Source organism: Sus scrofa, chromosome 3, assembly GCF_054392235.1.
Source record: "Sus scrofa isolate SSC_HxYL_T2T_F1_AM1 chromosome 3, Sscrofa_HxYL_maternal_Yorkshire_Landrace_v2.0, whole genome shotgun sequence".
NCBI classification, from domain to species: Eukaryota; Metazoa; Chordata; class Mammalia; order Artiodactyla; family Suidae; genus Sus; species Sus scrofa.
Genome location: NC_139385.1, coordinates 68,492,403 through 68,510,574, shown reverse-complemented (window position 1 = coordinate 68,510,574; position 18,172 = coordinate 68,492,403). Strand labels below are relative to the sequence as shown.

Below are 18,172 nucleotides of genomic sequence, written 5' to 3'. Positions count from 1 at the left end.
TGTGGCTATGGTGTAGGCCAGTGGCTACAGCTCAGATTCAACCCCTAGCCTGGGAACCTCCATAGGCCTTGGGGGTGGCCCGGAAAAAAGCAAAAAAAAAAAAGAAAAAGGGTTTATTTGGGATCAGCAGAAAATTTGGGGTCTGCAACCATGGTGTGCTACATGTAAGTCCCTGCATGGCACCAGGGAGGGCTCTTTTATAGACAGGAAAAGGATGTTGGCCTGGGTGGGGGTGGGGTGGGGGGTGAGTGGAGGCGGGGCCGACATGCTAAAGAATCCATGGTTTTTCATTGGCAGAGAATGAGGAGGAGTCTTTGTTTTTCCTATTGACCTCTGGGAGTTAGAGCTCCCCCTTCTGGTCCCTCAACTCTATTTAACTGAGGTTCTGTTCATTAATTTTTTACAATTTTTTTCTGTCATACCTTGATACTCAACAAATCTGCTTGGAAATAAGAGAAATCAGGTAAAGAAAGTCTGCTGATCACTTAAAGGTACATGGTAGACTACATAAGAGTCCTACATAAGAGTTGTACTCAGGTTGCAAAGCAGCCCATATTCTCTCCCTCTGGTGATGTGGGCAGATAGAAGGGGGAGGAAGGGGTTAGTGGGAGAGGAGGTGGTGAAGATTTTGGTAATGGGACTCACTGGGATTCAACAGTGGCCTCTTATTTCACTAGCAGTAAAGTGAAGGTGATGTTGATTGGTTTCTGCTGGGGCCAGCTGGCCAGGTTTGGGGATATATGTGAAAATGGAACTGAGAGAATTTACTCATGGACTGGACGTGTGGTAAGAGAGAAATAGAGGAGGCTGGGATGCACTCTGGATTTCGGCCTGAACAAGTAGAAAGATTGGTTAATGAGGTGGGGGGAAGTGGCAGGAGCAGGCAGTGGGGATCAAGGGATGGATGTTATGCATCTTGATTTTGAAGCTGGCTTATTTGCCATTTCTTTGGTTTTACTGACCCTCAGCATTGTGTGAAATCTCCTTGTTGACAGATCCCTCACTCCACCCACCTCCAGCCCATGCCCAGCCATTTCTAGGGTCTTGCTTGACTGAAGCCTTACCAATCTCTTGCCCAGGTCTTTTCTACCTCTGGGTATTTGTTCTGATCTACCAGGACACATCTGCAGCGTTTGCACTCACAGGTGGATGTTCTCTTTGTACTGGAGATTTGAGGCCATTTTGGGGCACTGAGTTTCCTCTCCACAAAGGCAAGTGGCAGGATGGAGAGAGTCAGTGCCTGGGCCTAGGGCTTATTTTTATATTTACTGGTAATTTGGAATTGGGCATTTTCTGTCTTCTAATGATGCTGAGGGTGTGGACATTGTGTTGTTTTATATGTTCTTTTTTGATATGTTTTTATTTTTTGAAGATGTTTTAGAGAAATCATGTTTTTGCTGCTGCCATTACCTACTGTTATGAGTTGAAATGTGCCTCACCCCACCAAACTTATATATTGATGTCTTAACCCCCAGGACCTCAGAAAGTGGCTTTATTTGGAGTGTATTTACAGAGGTAATCAAGTCAAAATGAGGTCCACTGGGGGTAGGCTCTAATCCAGTATCACTGGAGTTCTTATAAGAAGAGGAACTTTGGACATAGATGCCTGCAGAGGGGAGATAGCCACCTATTAGCTGGGGAGAAACTCAGAAGAAATTCACTCTGATCTTGGACATCTAGTCCCCAGACCTGTAAGATAATAGATTGCTGTTGCTTAAGCCAAGCCTTTTGTGGTATTTTTTCACCGCAGCCCCAGCAATCCGTCTGAGCTACTAAGTTTTCAACTACATAACTTTTTTTTTCGTGTAAGTTTTTGCCACCCTACAAATCTCTTCCATCCTATCACTTCATACAAAGCAGGGCTGGCTATAAAACTGGTGAGACCCAATGCATAATGAGAGTGCAGGGAAAAAAAGTACAGTTAAAGGTGCTAAAATCTGGGAGTTTCCAGGAGTTCCTATTGTGGCTCAGTGGTTAACCAATCCGACTTGGAACCATGAGGTTTCAGGTTCGATCCCTGGCCTTGCTCAGTGGGTTAAGGATCTGGCATTGCTGTGAGCTGTGGTGTAGGTCGCAGATGCGGCTGGGATCCCATGTTGCTGTGGCTGTGGTGTAGGCCAGTGGCTACAGCTCCAATTCAATCCCTAGCCTGGGAACCTCCATGTGCCGCGGGTGAGGCCCAAGAAATGGCCAAAAGACAAAAAATAAAAAAATTAAATAAATAAAAAATAAAATCTGGGAGTTTCCATTGTGACTCAGCAGGTTAAGAACCCCAGTCCACGAGAATGCGAGTTTGATCCCTGGTCTCACTCAGTGGGTTAGGATCCAGCATTGCCTCAAGCTGTGGTGTAGATCACAGATGCAATTCTGATCTGGTGTGGCTGTGGTGTAGGCTGGCAGCTGAAGCTCTGATTCAACCCCTAGCCCAGGAACTTCCGTATGCTGCATGAGTGACTGTTAAAGAAAAAAAAAGGTGCTAAAATCTAAAGTTTTTTTTTTCTTTGGAAATAGTTTCATACCAATGAAATTTAATAGGGCAAATAGTGATTGATAAATGAGTGACAACATCAACTTATATTTTCATTTAAAACATTTTTAGTGCTATCATTTTATGTAATGCAATAAATAACAATACTTTCATAATGTGATATCTTGATCTGTCCTGAGATTTTTCTGGCTACTCCAGCTACCTGCAATTCATTTAAGCTGATTTAGCTGAGTTTTTAATTACTTGCAACTGAAGAGTACTGGTTGATAACCTACTGCCCTCAGGTTTCAGTGCCAGAGGTTGGAGGAAGGCACTGCAGAGCCCAAGGAAGGGAGCCGAGAGGGTATTACCGCCAGGTGGCCAGCCTCCTCCCATCCCTGTCCGCAGACACCGATCCCTCCTCTTTCCCACTGTAGACCTGCTCCCACCTCGCTTCCGCTTCCGGGTATGACGTCACAGACGGTCCTGTTCTGAGGTCTCCAGGAGTTCAAGGCTGTTCTGGCTGAAGGATTTCAGTTGTTTTACTTCTCTCCTTGGGTACACAGACCATGGCAAAGAAGAGAGGAGCGGAGACCCTCTTGTTTCTTCTCTTCCTGGATTATTGGCAAGGTGCAGAGCTCCACCCTTTGCACCTCATCAAAGGTACCGGCACAGGTATATCGTGGCAGATGGAGATGTGAGACTCATCATGAGCTTAAACCAGGCAGGAGATGGTGCTCTCCTCCCACGGGTGCTTGGAGTGAGTGCAGGGCTTCTCCCCATCCTGCTTTACCTCCCTGGGTCTACCGGAGGGGTGTCTTGCTCAGGAGAAGGGAGAAACTTTAACATTTTCCCCAACTTTGAAACTTTTTCAAACTCTAGAGCTCCATGGAAGGGGAGCATACATGCACCTTTTAACTTTTTATTTAACTTTTAAAAATAACTTAATTTTTAAAACTTTTTATTACAAAAAATATCAAACATACAAAAGGAGAGAGATTAGTAAAATGAACCTCTGTGGCTAATCAGGCCAACGTTGTTTCTTCTATCCCCTCACCGTACTTTAAGTAACAGCTTGAAATATTATTCATATAACATAAAATTCACCTTTAAAATGTCTATTTCAGTGATTTTTATTATATTCACAGGATTGTGAAGCACCACTCTAATTTTAGAACATTTTCTCGCTCCAAAAAGTCATGTCACACTCACTTGCTGTCACTCCATCCCCCCTTCCCCACAGTCCCTGGCAACTGCTAATCTACCATCTGCTCTGTGAATCTGTCTCTTCTGGATATTTCACATATGGAATCAGAGTATCTGGTCTTTTGTACAGGTTTCTTTCATTGAACATGTTTTCTGTGTTCACCCACCTCATGGCATGAATTTATCACGTTTTGTTAATTCATTTATCAGTTGATAGACATTTGGGTTGTTTCAACCTTTTGGCTCTTTGAATAACTCTTATGAATATTTTATGAACTTGGTTTTTACAAAGTGAACATTAGATTTCCATGCTCTACTCGTAAGTCTTACTGCATTTAGAACCACTTTTATTATTTACTAAACTAATTGGCTGACCACATTTTGGAACATTCTCTCAATGTAAAGAAACAGGGTCTGTGGAGAAAAGCAAAAGGAGTGGACACAGACCTTGTGATGGAGGAAGCTATAGTACTGTTTCCCCAAAATTAAACAGAGCAGTATCACGTCATCTGCCATAAAAGTACATTTTGCAAACTGTCAGGACCAAAGGGATTTTGTTGAACAAATATTTACTGCTTAGGCTTACTTATACTTCCATTGTATTGATTCTTAATCATTCTCTAATATCTCAGCAAGAGAACTTTTTGTTTCTTTCATTTATCAAAAAACCATCATACCAGCAAGCAATAGCCATGCACCATTAACCACCTACTTACCAGTTTTCCTACAGAGTTGAAAGCTGTCGTGTGCATAGATTACTCAGTGTCTACTACACAGACTGTGGGGAAACCAGCGTTGTCCTGGTTCTGAGTATGTTCAGATTCTTGCAGACACTTCATGAATGCTTGGCGGCTTTCAGAAGATGTGGCTGCTGTGGCCTGAAACTCCTTCATTAAGGGACAAGTTTCTCCTCTCTGATGGGTTTGCACACTCTTCAGGGCCCAGAGAAAAGGGCTGGCCTTCACCTTGAATCAGGAAAATGTGTCACAGACATCATGACCTCCAAAAAGAAAAACCTGATAAAATAGCTCAAAATCTGCACAGGTCACTTCAGTCTTTTAGCACAATTAATTCATATCCGTGATGTAGCCAGGTGAGGGTCAGCAGACGTCTTACTGCCCATCCATGTTGTCCCAGGGGAGATTGCTGTTTTGGCCCATTTCTGTTTGCACCTTCATTTTTTCATTCCTCAATGACAGTATCAGGATTCCTTGTGCTTATCAAACAGATCAAGTTGGGATGATGTCAGACCCCCCATCCCTCAAAATATAGCTCCACAGTGTGGATTAGCGCAGAGTATGCCATAGTGTTGTCCCCTCACTCCAACAAGAGAGCATCGCATTTCCAGAATGGTCAGTCATTGATCATTGGCCTCATTGCCTGTGGAGGGGAGAGTTGTGGAAGAGCCCCTGAGCTGTGTGTCCATCTGTCTCCATTCCTCCCACAGCCAAGCACCGAGCATGACGTTACTGGGAACCAGCACAGTTTAGTGTGGTTTATCGTAGATAAAGGCACTGGGACCGGATGAGGGGCGAGCACTTTCAGTCCACAGGTCACATCAGAGCCTTTTCTCTTCCCTTCTCACAGCTCTCCTGTGATCAGTATCTTTCCCTCCAGTCTCAGATGAGAAAACCAAATCCCCCGACCTTTACATCCCAAGGTCACACAGTATTCAAAGGTTGTACCAGATCCCAAGTCCAGTGCTCTTCTCTTAGAGCAGGCCAGCTGTGTGCTGCTGCTCTCAAAATACTGTGCCTGAGTGTATGGATTACATGCAGATTCAATGAAAGATTGACTCACAGCTAAAGTTTATTTTCCCCACAGGTTCAAGTACTGAATTTTCATCAAGTTCAAACTATATGGACAAAGGTTTGGCTAAACTCTTTGGTAAGTACCTTTCTCAGGTGCAATCATCAGGCTATATTCCCAGAGTTCCATGCCTGCCCGTGGTGGTCTTCCAGATAACCTGTTCCTCCTGCTCTGATAGGAAGGATGGTACTTTGCCGTGAGGCTAGAACAGGTTCCCTAAGTGTCAGAGTCTCAAGAATTAGGTGACATGAGAAGATAAGCAGTTGGAAGGGATTCTGCTCCTCCACATGGGGTCCATGTAGCAGCAGCAGGACCACTATGTGGGGACTATTGAGGGTGCAGTGTCAGACCCCACCTTGGACCAGGTGCATCACACCTGCCTAGACAATGATGATCTAGGTGATCTCTGCATGTGTTAGAAATGGGCAGAACCCTAAGACTGAGCTAGACCTCTTCCCATGTCCTCAGCCCGAACTGGGCCTAAAAATCTCAGAGTTCTATGGTGCATTGGGTTAAGGATCTGGCATTGTCACTGCAGAGACACAGGTTTCATCCCTAGCCTGGGAAATTCTGCATGCCTTGGTTGTGGCCAAAAAAAAAAAAGCTTGAGAATCTTTTGGGGAGATTGTTAAAAGAGACATCCAGGCCCACACTCAGTCATCAGATTCCTTGCTGTGGGGTGAGACCCTTTCATGAGTAGTTTTCTGAGCCCTGCAGGGGATTCTATGCTGGGACTTAGTGATCTTCTCCAAGCCTCCCACTTAATATTTGAAAAAATACCAAGAGGCCCAAGGAGGTCCTTTTTAGCAGAGAGCTGAGACTGAGGAGGAACATTTGAAACCACAGCCATCTGCTGCAGGAAGCCATCCAGAGTCTAGAGAAATCTTTCCTCTCTGGTACCTGTGTGGTCAGGAGTGGACAGGAAGGGTCATCTTTGGTCTGAGGAAGAGCCCCAAGGGGTATTAGGGTTGGTGCTTCTCTTTGGCTTAGGAGCTGTTAGACGTTTGATCACAGGGATGCCTCCAGTCCTGCTTGGAAGGGAAGCATCTGTCTACCTGGGATGCGGATTGTTTTTCCAGGGGCTTTCTCTTGTCAGGAATGGGTGCTATTGCAGTAAATCTGCACTGGCTGGCTGATTGATAGATGTAGGTGAGCATGATTGAATGGATGCATGGATACAGGGAGCTCTTGCTGTCCAACTCCATGCTTTCAAGAATTCCCATCTAGGCATGAGAAGACTTCAATTTGAAACATTTATTTTTTTTTTGTCTTTTTGCCTTTTTTTTTTTTTTGAGCCGCTCCCGCGGCATATGGAGGTTCCCAGGCTAGGGGTCTAATTGCAGCTGTAGCCACAAGCCTACGCCAGAGCCACAGCAACGCTGGATCCGAGCCGAGTTTGTGACCTACACCACAGCTCATGGCAATGCTGGATCCTTAACCCACTGAGCAAGGCCAGGGATCAAACCTGCAACCTCATGGTTCCTAGTTGGATTCGTTAACCACTGCGCCACGACGGGAACTCCCATTTTTTTTTTTTTTTGGTCTTTTTTGCTAATTTGGGCCGCTCCCGGGGCATATGGAGGTTCCCAGGCTAGGGGTCTAATCAGAGCTGTAGCCACCGGCCTACGCCAGAGTCACAGCAACGCGGGATCCGAGCCACGTCTGCAACCTACACCACAGCTCACGGCAACGCCGGATCGTTAACCCACTGAGCAAGGGCAGGGACCGAACCCGCAACCTCATGGTTCCTAGTCGGATTCGTTAACCACTGCGCCACAACGGGAACTCCTGAAACATTTTTTTAAAAAGAGAAGGATGGAGTTCTTGTTGTGGCACAGAGGAAACAAATCTGACTAGGAACCATGAGGTTGGGGGTTCAATCCCTGGCCTCGCTCAGTGGGTTAAGGATCCTGCATTGCTGTGGCTCTGGTGTAGGCTGGTGGCTACAGCTCCGATTAGACCCCTAGCCTGGGAACCTCCATATGCCGCAGGAGTGGTCCTAGAAAAGGCAAAAAGACAAAAAAAAATAATAATAATAATAATAAATAAATAAATAAATAAATAAATAAAATAAAAGGGAGCAGAGGGAGTTCCCATTGTGGTTCAGCAGTAGCGAAACCAACTAGAATCCATGAGTTTGCGGGTTCAATCCCTGCCCTTGCTCAGTTGGTTAAGGACCCCATGATGCTGTGAGCTATGGTGTGGGTCACAGGCATGCTTTGGCTCTGCATTGCTGTGGCTGTGGTGTAGGCTGGAAGCTGTGGCCTCAATTTGACCTCTAGCCTGGGAACTTCCATATGCTGTGGGTGTACCCTAAAAAGAAAGAAGAAAAGAAAAAAAGGGGGGGAGGAGAAATTAATGTATTAATTAATCAATATATTTCAAAAATGTAACAATGAGAAATTACTAACAATTTTATAAATGAAGAGTTTTTCTGAGCTTACAGAATCTGTTATCTTCTTCCATGCCTCTACCCAGTTTTCATGGGTACAATTTTCATGTATAATGGAAGTAAATTTGGAAACTCTGAGGACAGCTTCACCCTTCTAGTTTGTCACCTCCTGGGCAGTCCTGTTGTGACTGCAATTGTCTGAGTCGCTCCCACCCCCACTCCAGGCTTTTCTCTGAGGCACAGGGAGTGCCCTGTGGGATGTTGGGGCTGTCGTTGGCCTGCAGCGGTCCCTCCGTGGCTGCTTCAAGGTCTTTCCATGATGCTTGCAGCTCATCGAATTAGTGTCCCCAAGAGCCTATTCCCAGATTTCCTGTATATCACATCCTGACCTGCTAGGGCTGCTGGGAGGCCATGGTGAACACCAGCGTGCTGGTGAAGGGGACTGACTGACACCCTGTGTCTGTGGACAGGAGTGACCTTGTGAGGGTCTTACTACATATCGTGGACAACTGGATCCAGAACTCAGTTTCATCCTCTTGAAGTCTACTCAGCCATGCACCTTCTCCTCCTGCCTTGGGCTGAGCTGCTTCCCCTCTCCTGTGCCTGTCCCTTGCCTCATTGCTCTGGGTGACTGTGTCGATATGTCTGTTCATCTGTGTCTACCTCCGCCTCTCCCCTGGGTCTGAGTGGCTTAGGGACACAGACCAGGTGGCAGATCTGTCCTCTTTGTTTTGTTTTCTTTAAAACCATTAAGCATTCAGTGCCTACTGTGTACAAGCCAACCATTATACAGAGCTTATTTGTACAGTTTATATATTGAAAAAAAAATTTTTTTGGCTATACCTGTGGCATGTGGAAATTCCTGGGCTAAGGACTGAGCCACTGCAGTGAAAAGACTGGATCCTTAATGTGCTGCACCACAAGGGAACTCCTATTTGTACAAGTTTGACTCCAAATATTTATTTTGGTCCTGTTAGTCTGAAGTTGGACACTCAAACAGTGCTATAAATGGTGAGCAGTTTCCAAAGTGGATTCACAAAAAGACAGTCACCTTTTGTACTCCCAACCCCAGCCTTACTGAGATATAATTGACATAGAATATCACATAAGTTTAAAGTATAAATATGATGAGTTGATACACTTATCTATTGCAAAATGATAGAGTTAGCTAACTTCTCCATCACATCACATAATGGCTCTTTCTTTTTTTTTTTTGTGGTGAGAACAATAAGATCTACTATTTTAGCAACTTTCAAGTATGTAATACAGTATTATTAATAATAATCTCCATGCTGTGTGTATTCAGTCCATCCCCACAGCATATTCATCTTATAACTTGAAGTTCATATCCTTTGACCCACTCCCCATTTCCCTCACCCCTGACCCCTGGCAACCACCACTCTACTTTCTGTTTTTATGGGTTTGGCTTTTAGATTCCACATATAAGTGAGATCATACTGTATTTGTGTTTTTCTGTCTAACTTACTTAGCGTAACACTCTCAAAGTCCATCCATGGTCTTAGCTAGATAACATTCCATTGTGTGTGTGTGTGTGTGTGTGTGTGTGTGTGTGTGTGTGTGTGTGTGAACACCTCTTCTTTATCCATTCATCGATGGACCCTTAGATTGTTTCCATATCTTGGCTTTGTGAAGAATTTGCAGAACAGAGGAGTGCAGATTATCTCCTGTTTTCATTTCCTTTGGATGTATACCCAGAAGTGGGATTGCTGGATTAAATGGTAGTTCTATTTTATAATTTTTTTTTAAGACCACACTTGCAGCATATGGAAGTTCCTGGGCTAGGGGTTGAATCAGACCTGCAGCTGCCGGCCTATGCCACAGCCATAGCAATGCCAGATCCAAGCCATGCCTGTGACCTACACCACAGCTCACGGCAACACAGGATCCCTAACCCACTGAGCGAGGCCAGGGATCAAACCTGCATCCTCATAGATACTATTCAGATTTGTTTCTGCTGAGCCATGACGGGAACTCCTGTTTTGTTGTTTTTGATGCTATCATGAATTAGATTGTCCTTATTTTTTTTTTTCAGATGTCTCATTGTTTGTGTACAGAATGCAACAAAATGTTGATTTTATATTCTGCAGCTTTACTGAATTCATTGATTAGTTCTAACAGTTTTTTTTTTCCAGTGGATTGTTTAGAATATTTTCTCTATATAAGATCATATTAACTGCAAAAAAGACAAATTAACCTTTTCTTTTCTGATTTGGATGCCTTTAATTCTTTCCCTTGCCTGATTATTATGGTTAGCTTTCCAGTGCTGTGTTGAATAGGAGTGGTGTGAGTGGGTACCCTTGTCTTATTCTTGATCTTAGAGGAAAAGCTTTCAACGTTTCATGGTTGAGTAAAGTATCAGCTATAGGTTCATCATATATGGCTTTTATTGTGTTGCAGTATGTTCCTTTCATACGCAATTTGTTGAGTGTTTTTACTGTAAAAGGTTGTTATATTTTGTCAGATGCTTTTTCTGGATCTATTGAGATGATTTTTATCATTCATTCTATTAAGTAGTGTATCACATTTATTGATTTGCATCTGTAGAACCATCCCTTGCATTTCAGGGTTAAACTCACTTCATTATGGTGTAGGATCCTTTTAGTTTGCTGTTGAATTCTGTTTGCTAATATTTTGTTGAGAATTTTACATTTTGTGTTCATCAGGGATATTGGCCTGTAGTTTTGTTTTCTTGTAATATTCCTTTTTCTTCTTCTTCTTTTTAGGGCCACACCTGTGGCATATGGAAGTTCCCAGGGGAAGTGTTGAATTGGAGCTGTAGTTGCCAGCCTACGCCACAGCCACAGCAATGCCAGGTCCAAGCCACATCTACAACCTACACTGCAGCTTATGGCAATGCCAGATCCTTAACCCACTCAGTGAGGCCAGGTATTGAACCCGCATACACATGGATACTAGTTGGGTCCTTAATCTGCTGACCCACAACAGGAACTCCCTCTTGTAATATTCTTATCTGGCTTTGGTATCAGAGTAATGCTAGCCATGTGAAATGAATTTGGGAAGGCTCCTGCTTCTTAAATGTTTTGGAATAGTTTGAGGAGGACTGGCATTAATTTTCTTTTTGGCTGTTCCTGTGTAAGTTCTTGGGCTAGGGATTGAACCCTTGTCACAGCAGTGACCTAAGCCACTGCAGTGACAATGCTGATCCTGAACCCACAGAAACCCTGGTGTTAATTCTTAAGTGTTTGGTAGTATTCAATAGTAAAGCCACCCGGTTTTGGACTTTTCTTTGTTATAAGGTTTTTGATTACTGATTCGGTCTCCTAATTCATTATTAGATTTTCAGTTTTTTTCTTGATTCACTCTTGGTAAGTTGTTAGTTTCTAGAAATTTATCCATTTCTTCTTTGTTCCAATTTGTCAGTGTATATTCTTCATAGCTGTTCTTATGATTCTTTGTATTTCCATAGTGTTAGTTGTAGTCTCCTCTTTCATTTATGGTCCTGAGTCATTTCTGTGTTTTTCTTTGTTGGTTTAGCTAAAAGTTCGTTAATTTCATTTATCTTTTCAACAAACTAACTCTTACTTTTGTTAATCTTTTCTGTTATTTTTCTGGTGTCTGTTTCACTTATTGCTGCTTTAATCTTTGTTATTTCTACCTTTCTCCTAACTTTGGGCTTAGCTTGTTATTCTTTTTTTAGTTCCTTGATGTGTAAAGTTGGGTTATTTTATTTTATTTCCAGTTTTATGGAGATATAATTGACCTACAGCTCTGTATAAGTTTAAGGTATACAGCATAATTATTTGATTTACAAGCATCATGAAGTGATTATGTACAAGTTTAGTGAACATCCATTGTCTCATATAGATACTGAATTAAAGATATAGGAGTTCCCATCGTGGCTCAGTGGTTAGCGAATCCGACTAGGAACCATGAGGTTGTGGGTTCGATCCCTGGCCTCACTCAGTGGGTTAAGGATCTGGCATTGCTGTGAGCTGTGGTGTAGGTTGCAGATGTGGCTCGGATCCAGCATTGTTGTGGCTCTGGTGTAGGCTGGCGGCTTCAGCTCCAATTAGACCCCTAGCCTGGGAGTCTCCATATGCCACAGAGGCAGCCCTAGAAAAGACAAAAAAAAAAAAAAAAAAAAAAAAAAAAAAAAAGTCATAAAGATATAGAAAAACTTTTCTTGTGATGAGAACTTTTAGGATTAATCTCTTATAACTTTCAGGTATAACATACAGCAGTGTTAATTATATTTATCATGTTGTTCAATACATCCCTAGTACTTATTTATCTTTTTTTTTATTTATTTTTTTTTAAATATTTGAAACCTTTAATGATCGAATGTAGCAGAATCAAAATAGGCAAGCTTGGAAGACATTTACAAAGAGTTAATATTAGTATATAAAGAGAAAACACAAGTCAGTAATAAGAAAACACAATTATCTAATGGCCAATAAGCACTTAAATATATTTAACTTCTCTAATAGCCCAAGAAACATAAATCCAAACAAATTTTTTGCCTTGCCTTTTTTTGTGGTCCTTTTCTTTTTTTCAGCCTTATTGGGTAGAAGTGATGTAAAAATAAAGTGTAGGTATTTGAAGTATGTAATGGGTGAGTTATGACATCTGTGTGTACCTGTGAAACAACACTGGAATCAAGAAATGAACATATTCATTATCCCCAAAGTCTCCTCTTTTCAGTTCCTCCTTAAACTTTTAAAAACTAAACCAGTGTGGCAAAATAAAAATAATAATGATTGATAAGAGCCAGTATTGGTGAGAGTGTCAGGAAAAAGGCCATTTTGCACACTATTAACAAGACTATAAATTGGTACAAAATTTTGGAGAAAAATCTGGACATATTTAACAAAAACTTTAAAATTTTACATCCCCCTTTGACCCAGCAATTCCAACATAGAAATTTATGAAGTAAAGCACATAAAAGTGTAATAAGAATGTTTATGAAGTATATATTTTGATGCCACAAAATAAATGTGAAAACTAAGTGCACTGTAAAAATGGATTGGGGAGTTCCAGTTGTGGTGCAGTGGTTAAGGAATCCGACTAGGAACCACGAGGTTGCGGGTTTGGTCCCCGCCCTTGTTCAGTGGGCCAACGATCCGGCGTTGCCGTGAGCTGTGGTGTAGGCCGCAGACGCGGCTCGGATCAGCGTTGCCGTGGCTCTGGCGTAGGCCGGCGGCTGCAGCTCCGATTCGACCCCTAGCCTGGGAACCTCCATATGCCGTGGGAGTGGCCCAAGTTATTTATCTTATAACTGGAAGTTTAAGACTACCAGGTACTTTTGACTACCTTCATCCATTTCCCCTGACCCCTACTGCCCCGCCCCTGGTAACCACGAATCTGATCTCTTTTCTGTGGATTTGTTTTGGCATATAATTGACCCACAACACTACATTAGCTCCTGTTACACAACATAGTGATTCAAAATTTCTATGCATTTCAAACTGATCACCATGATAAACCTGGTTACAGTATGCCACCAAACAAGGATGTTACAAGGATGTTATGTAGTTATTGACTATATTCCCTGTGCTGTGCATTTACTACCAGGGACTCATTTTGCAACTTGGAATTTGTATCTCAATCTCCCTTGTCTATTTCTCTTTTTCCTTTCTATCTACAACTCTTTCTGTTTTGTTGCATTTGTTCATTGTTTTTTTTTCTTTTTTTTTAGATTAATTCCATAGAAAAGTGAAATCATATTGTATTTGCCTTTCTCTCTCTGACTTATTTCATTACCATAATACCCTCTAGGTCCGTCCATGTCATTGCAAATAGGAAGAGTTCATTATTTTTTTAATTTAAAAATCTGTTGGAGTGTAGTTAACTTACAATGTTGTGTTAGTTTCAGATGTACAAGATTTCATTATTTTTTATGGCTGTGTAATATTCCATTGTATATATACACCACATCTTCTTCTTCTTTTTTTAAAATTACTTAATGAATTTTATTACATTTATAGGTGTACAACAATCATCACAACCAAATTTTATAGCATTTCCATCCCAAACCCTCAGTGCATCTCCCCACCCTGCAACCTGTCTCCTTTGGAAACCATAAGTTTTTCAGTCTGTGAGTCAATATCTGCTCTGCAAAGAAGTTCATTGTGTCCTATTTTTAGATTCCACATGTAAGTGCTAGCATTTGATGTTGGTGTCTCATTATCTGACTGACTTTACTTAGCATAATTTCTGGGTCCATCCATGTTGCTAAAAATGCTGTGATTTCTTTCCTTTTAATGGCTAAGTAATATTCCATTGTGTATATGTACCACATCTTCTTTATCCAGTCCTCTGTCGATGGACATTTAGGTTGTTTCCATGCCTTGGTTATTGTATAAAGTGCTGCAGTGAACATTGGAATGCATGTATCTTTTCAAATCATGGTTTTCTCTGGATAGATGCCCTGGAGTGGGATTGCTGGATCAAATGGTAGTTCTATTTTTAGTTTTCTGAGGACTCTCCATATCGTTTTCCACAGTGGTTACACCAATTTACATTCCCATCAACAGTGTAATAGGGTTCCTTTTTCTCCACACCCTCTCCAGCATTTATTGTTTGTAGACTTTTTGAAGATGCCCATTCTGGTTGGGTTAAGTTAGTACCTCATGGTGGTTTTGATTTGCATTTTTCTAATAATTTGTGATGTTGAACATCATTTCATGTTTTTTTTTGTTTTTGTTTTTTGTTTTTTTGCCATATGTATGTCTTCTTTGGAGAATTGTTGGTTTAGATTTTTTTTTCTTTTCTTTTTTTTGCTTGTTAGAGCTATACCTGTGGCATATTGGAGGTTCCCAGGCTAGGGGTCAAATCGGAGCTGTAGCTAGCCTATACCATAGCCACAGCAACGCAGGATCTGAGCCATCCTGCTTCTGCAACCTACACCACAGCTCATAGCAATGTCAGATCTTTTAACCCACTGAGAAGGGCCAGGGGTTGAACCTGCGTCCTCATGGATGCTAGTCAGATTCATTAACTGCTGAGACACAACAGGAACTCCGCACCACATCTTCTTTATCCATTCATCTATTGATGGACACTTAGGTTGCTTCCATGTTTTGGCTATTGTAAATAATGCTGCAATGAACATAAAGGTGCATGAATCTTTTCTAATTAGTGCTTTGTTTTCTTTGGATAAATACACAGGAGGGGAGTTCTGGATCGTATGTTAATTCTATTTTTAATTTTTTCAATAGAAATTTACATTCTCACCAATAGTGCATGAAAACCTTTACTCCACATCCTCACCAATACTTGTTATTTGTTATCTTTTTGATAATAGCTTTTTTTTTTTTTTGTCTTTTTTCCATTTCTAGGGCCACTCCCACGGCATATGGAGGTTCCCAGGCTAGGGGTCGAATCGGAGCTGTAGCCACCGGCCTACACCAGAGCCACAGCAACGCGGGATCTGAGCCACGTCTGCAACCTACACCACAGCTCACGGCAACGCCAGATCCTTAACCCACTGAGCAAGGGCAGGGACCGAACCCACAACCTCATGGTTCCTAGTCGGATTCGTTAACCACTGCTCCACGACGGGAACTCTGATAATAGCTTTTCTGATAGATGTGAGGTGATATCTCATTGTGGTTTGATCTGCATTTCTCTGATGATTAGTGATGTTGAACATCTTCATGTGTCTGTTGGACATTTGTGTACCTTCTTTGGAAAAATGTCTTTATATCCTCTGCTTATTTTTTAACCCAGTGGTTTTTTTTTTATATTTAGTTATATGAGTTCTGCGTGTGCATATGTGTATGTGTATGTATACATGTGTTATATATATATATATTTTTTTAAACTCAATGGATTTTATTACATTTATAGTTGTACAAAAATCATCACAACCCAGTTTTATAACATTTCCATCCCAAACTTCCAGCCCATTGTACCCACCCTGCAACCTGTCTCCTTTAGAAACCATAAGCTTTTCAAAGTCTGTGAGTCAGTATCTGCTCTGCAAAGAATTTCATTGTATCTTTTTTAGATTCCACATGTAAGTGATAGCATATGACATTGGTGTCTCACTGTCTGACTAACTTCACTTAGCATGATAATTTCTAGGTCCATCCATGTTGCTACAAATGCCATTATTTTATTCCTTTTTGTGGCTGACTAATATTCCATTGTATATATGTACCACATATTCTTTATCCATTCCTTTATTGATGGACATTTAGGTTGCTTCCATATCTTGGCTATTGTATGTATTGCTGCAATGAACATCGCAGTGCATGTATCTTTTCCAGTCATGGTTTTCTCCAGATAGATGCCCAGAAGTGGGATTGCTGGATTAAATGGTAATTCTGTTTTTAGCTTTTTGAGGAATTTCCATACTGTTTTCCATAGTGGTTGCACCAATTTACATGCCCACTAACAGTGTAATAGGGTTCCCTTTTCTCCACACCCTCTCCAGTATTTATTGTTTGTAGATTTTTTGCTGCTGGCCATTTTGGCCAGTGTAAGGTGGTACCTCATAGTAGTTTTAATTTGCATTTCTCTAATAATTAGTGATATTGAACATCATTTCATGTGTTTTTTAGATCTCTGTATATCTTCTTTGGAGAATTGTCTGTTTACATCTTTTGCCCAACTTTTGATGGGGTTGTTTTTTTGGTATTGAGCTGCAGGAGGTGTTTGTGTGTATTTTGGAGATTAATCCCTTGTCATTCATTACATTTGCAGATATTTTGTCCCATTCTGTGTGTTGTCTTTTCATTTTGTTTAGGGTTTCCTTTGCTGTACAAAAACTTTTAAGTTATTTAGGTCCCATTTGTTCATTTTTGTTTTTATTGTCAGTACTCTAGGAGGTGGATCTGAGAAGATATTGCTGTGGTTTATGTCAGAGAGTGTTTGGCCTATGTTTTCCTCTAAGAGTTCTGTAGTATCCAGTCTTATATTTAGGTCTTTAATCCATTTTGAGTTTTTTTTTTGTGTATGGTGTTAGGTTCTATTTTCATTCTTTTACATGTAGCTGTCCTGTTTTCCCAGCACAATTAATTGAAGGGACTGTCTTTCTCCATATATTCTTGCCTCCTTTGTCATAGATTAGTTGCCTGTAGGTGTGTGGGTTTAATTCTGGGCTATCTATCCTGTTCCACTGATCTGTGTTTCTGTCTTTGTGCCAGTACTATATGGTTTTGATGGCTGTAGTTTGTAGGATGGCCTGAAGTCAGGGAGCCTGATTCCTCCAGCTCCATTTTTCTTTCTCAGGATGGCTTTGGCCCATTTCTGGGTTTTTGTGCCTCCAAACAAACTTTAAATATTTTGTTCTAGTTCTGTGAAAATGTCCATTTCTGGGTTTTTGTGCCTCCAAACAAACTTTAAACATTTTGTTCTAGTTCTGCGAAAATGTCCTTGGTAATTTCATAGGGATTGCATTGAACCTTTAGATTATCTTGGGTAGTATAGTCATTTTGACAATATTGATTCTTCCAATCCAAGAGCATGGTATGTATTTCCATCTGTTTTTGTCATCTTTGATTTCTTTCATCAGCATCTTATAGTTTTCAGAGTACAGGTCTTTTGTCTCTTTAGGTTTATTCCTAAGTATTTTATTCTTTTTGATGTGATTGTAAATGGGATTGTTTCCCTAATTTCTATTTCTGATCTTTTGTTATTAGCATATAGAAATGCAGTTGATTTCTGTGTATTAATTTTGTATCCTGAAACTTTACCAAATTCATTGATGAGCTCTAACAGTTTTCTGGTAGCGTCTTTAGGATTTTCTAGGTATAGTATCATGTCATCTACAAACAGTGAAGTTTTACTTCTTCCTTTCCAATTTGGATTCCTTTTCTATTTTTTTCTTCTCTGACTGCTATGGCTAGGACTTCCACAACTATGTTGAATAGTAGTGGCAAGAGCAGACATCCTTGTCTTGTTCCTGATCTCAGTGGGAATTCTTTCAGCTTTTCACCATCAAGAATGATGTTCGCTGTGGGTTTGTCATATATGGCCTTTATTATGTTGAGGTAGGCTCCCTCTATGCCCACTTTCTGAAGGTTTTTTTTTTTTAATCAGAAATGGGTGTTGGATTTTGTCAAAGGCTTTTTCCGTGTCTATTGAGAGGATCACATGGTTTTTATTCTTCAGTTTGTTAATGTGGTGTATCACACTGCTGGATTTGCGGATATTGAAGAACCCTTGCATCCCTGGGATAAATCCCACTTGATCACGATGTGCAATCCTTTTAATGTATTGTTGGATGTGGTTTGCTAGTATTTCGTTGAGAATTTTTGCATCGATGTTCATCAGTGAAATTGGCCTGGAGTTTTCTTTTTTTGTGGTATCTT

At 41.2% G+C, this 18,172-nt stretch overlaps 1 protein-coding gene across 7 annotated transcripts in view; it reads left to right on the top strand.

The window, feature by feature from the left end:
- Positions 1-2,919: 2,919 nt before the first annotated feature.
- Positions 2,920-18,172, top strand: part of C3H2orf92 (chromosome 3 C2orf92 homolog) — a 55,667-nt gene continuing 40,414 nt past the window's right edge. For 5 of the 7 annotated variants that reach the window (XM_085018722.1, XM_021087259.2, XM_085018721.1 and 2 more), the window contains exons 1-2: positions 2,920-3,130; positions 5,498-5,560. In XM_085018722.1, the coding sequence (XP_084874848.1) occupies positions 3,037-3,130; positions 5,498-5,560 (157 nt within the window). In that variant the 5' untranslated portion in view covers positions 2,920-3,036. Of the gene's footprint in view, positions 3,143-5,497; positions 5,561-18,172 lie in introns of all 7 variants that reach the window. The other 2 variants (XM_021087257.2, XM_085018718.1) reach the window with 1 other exon arrangement.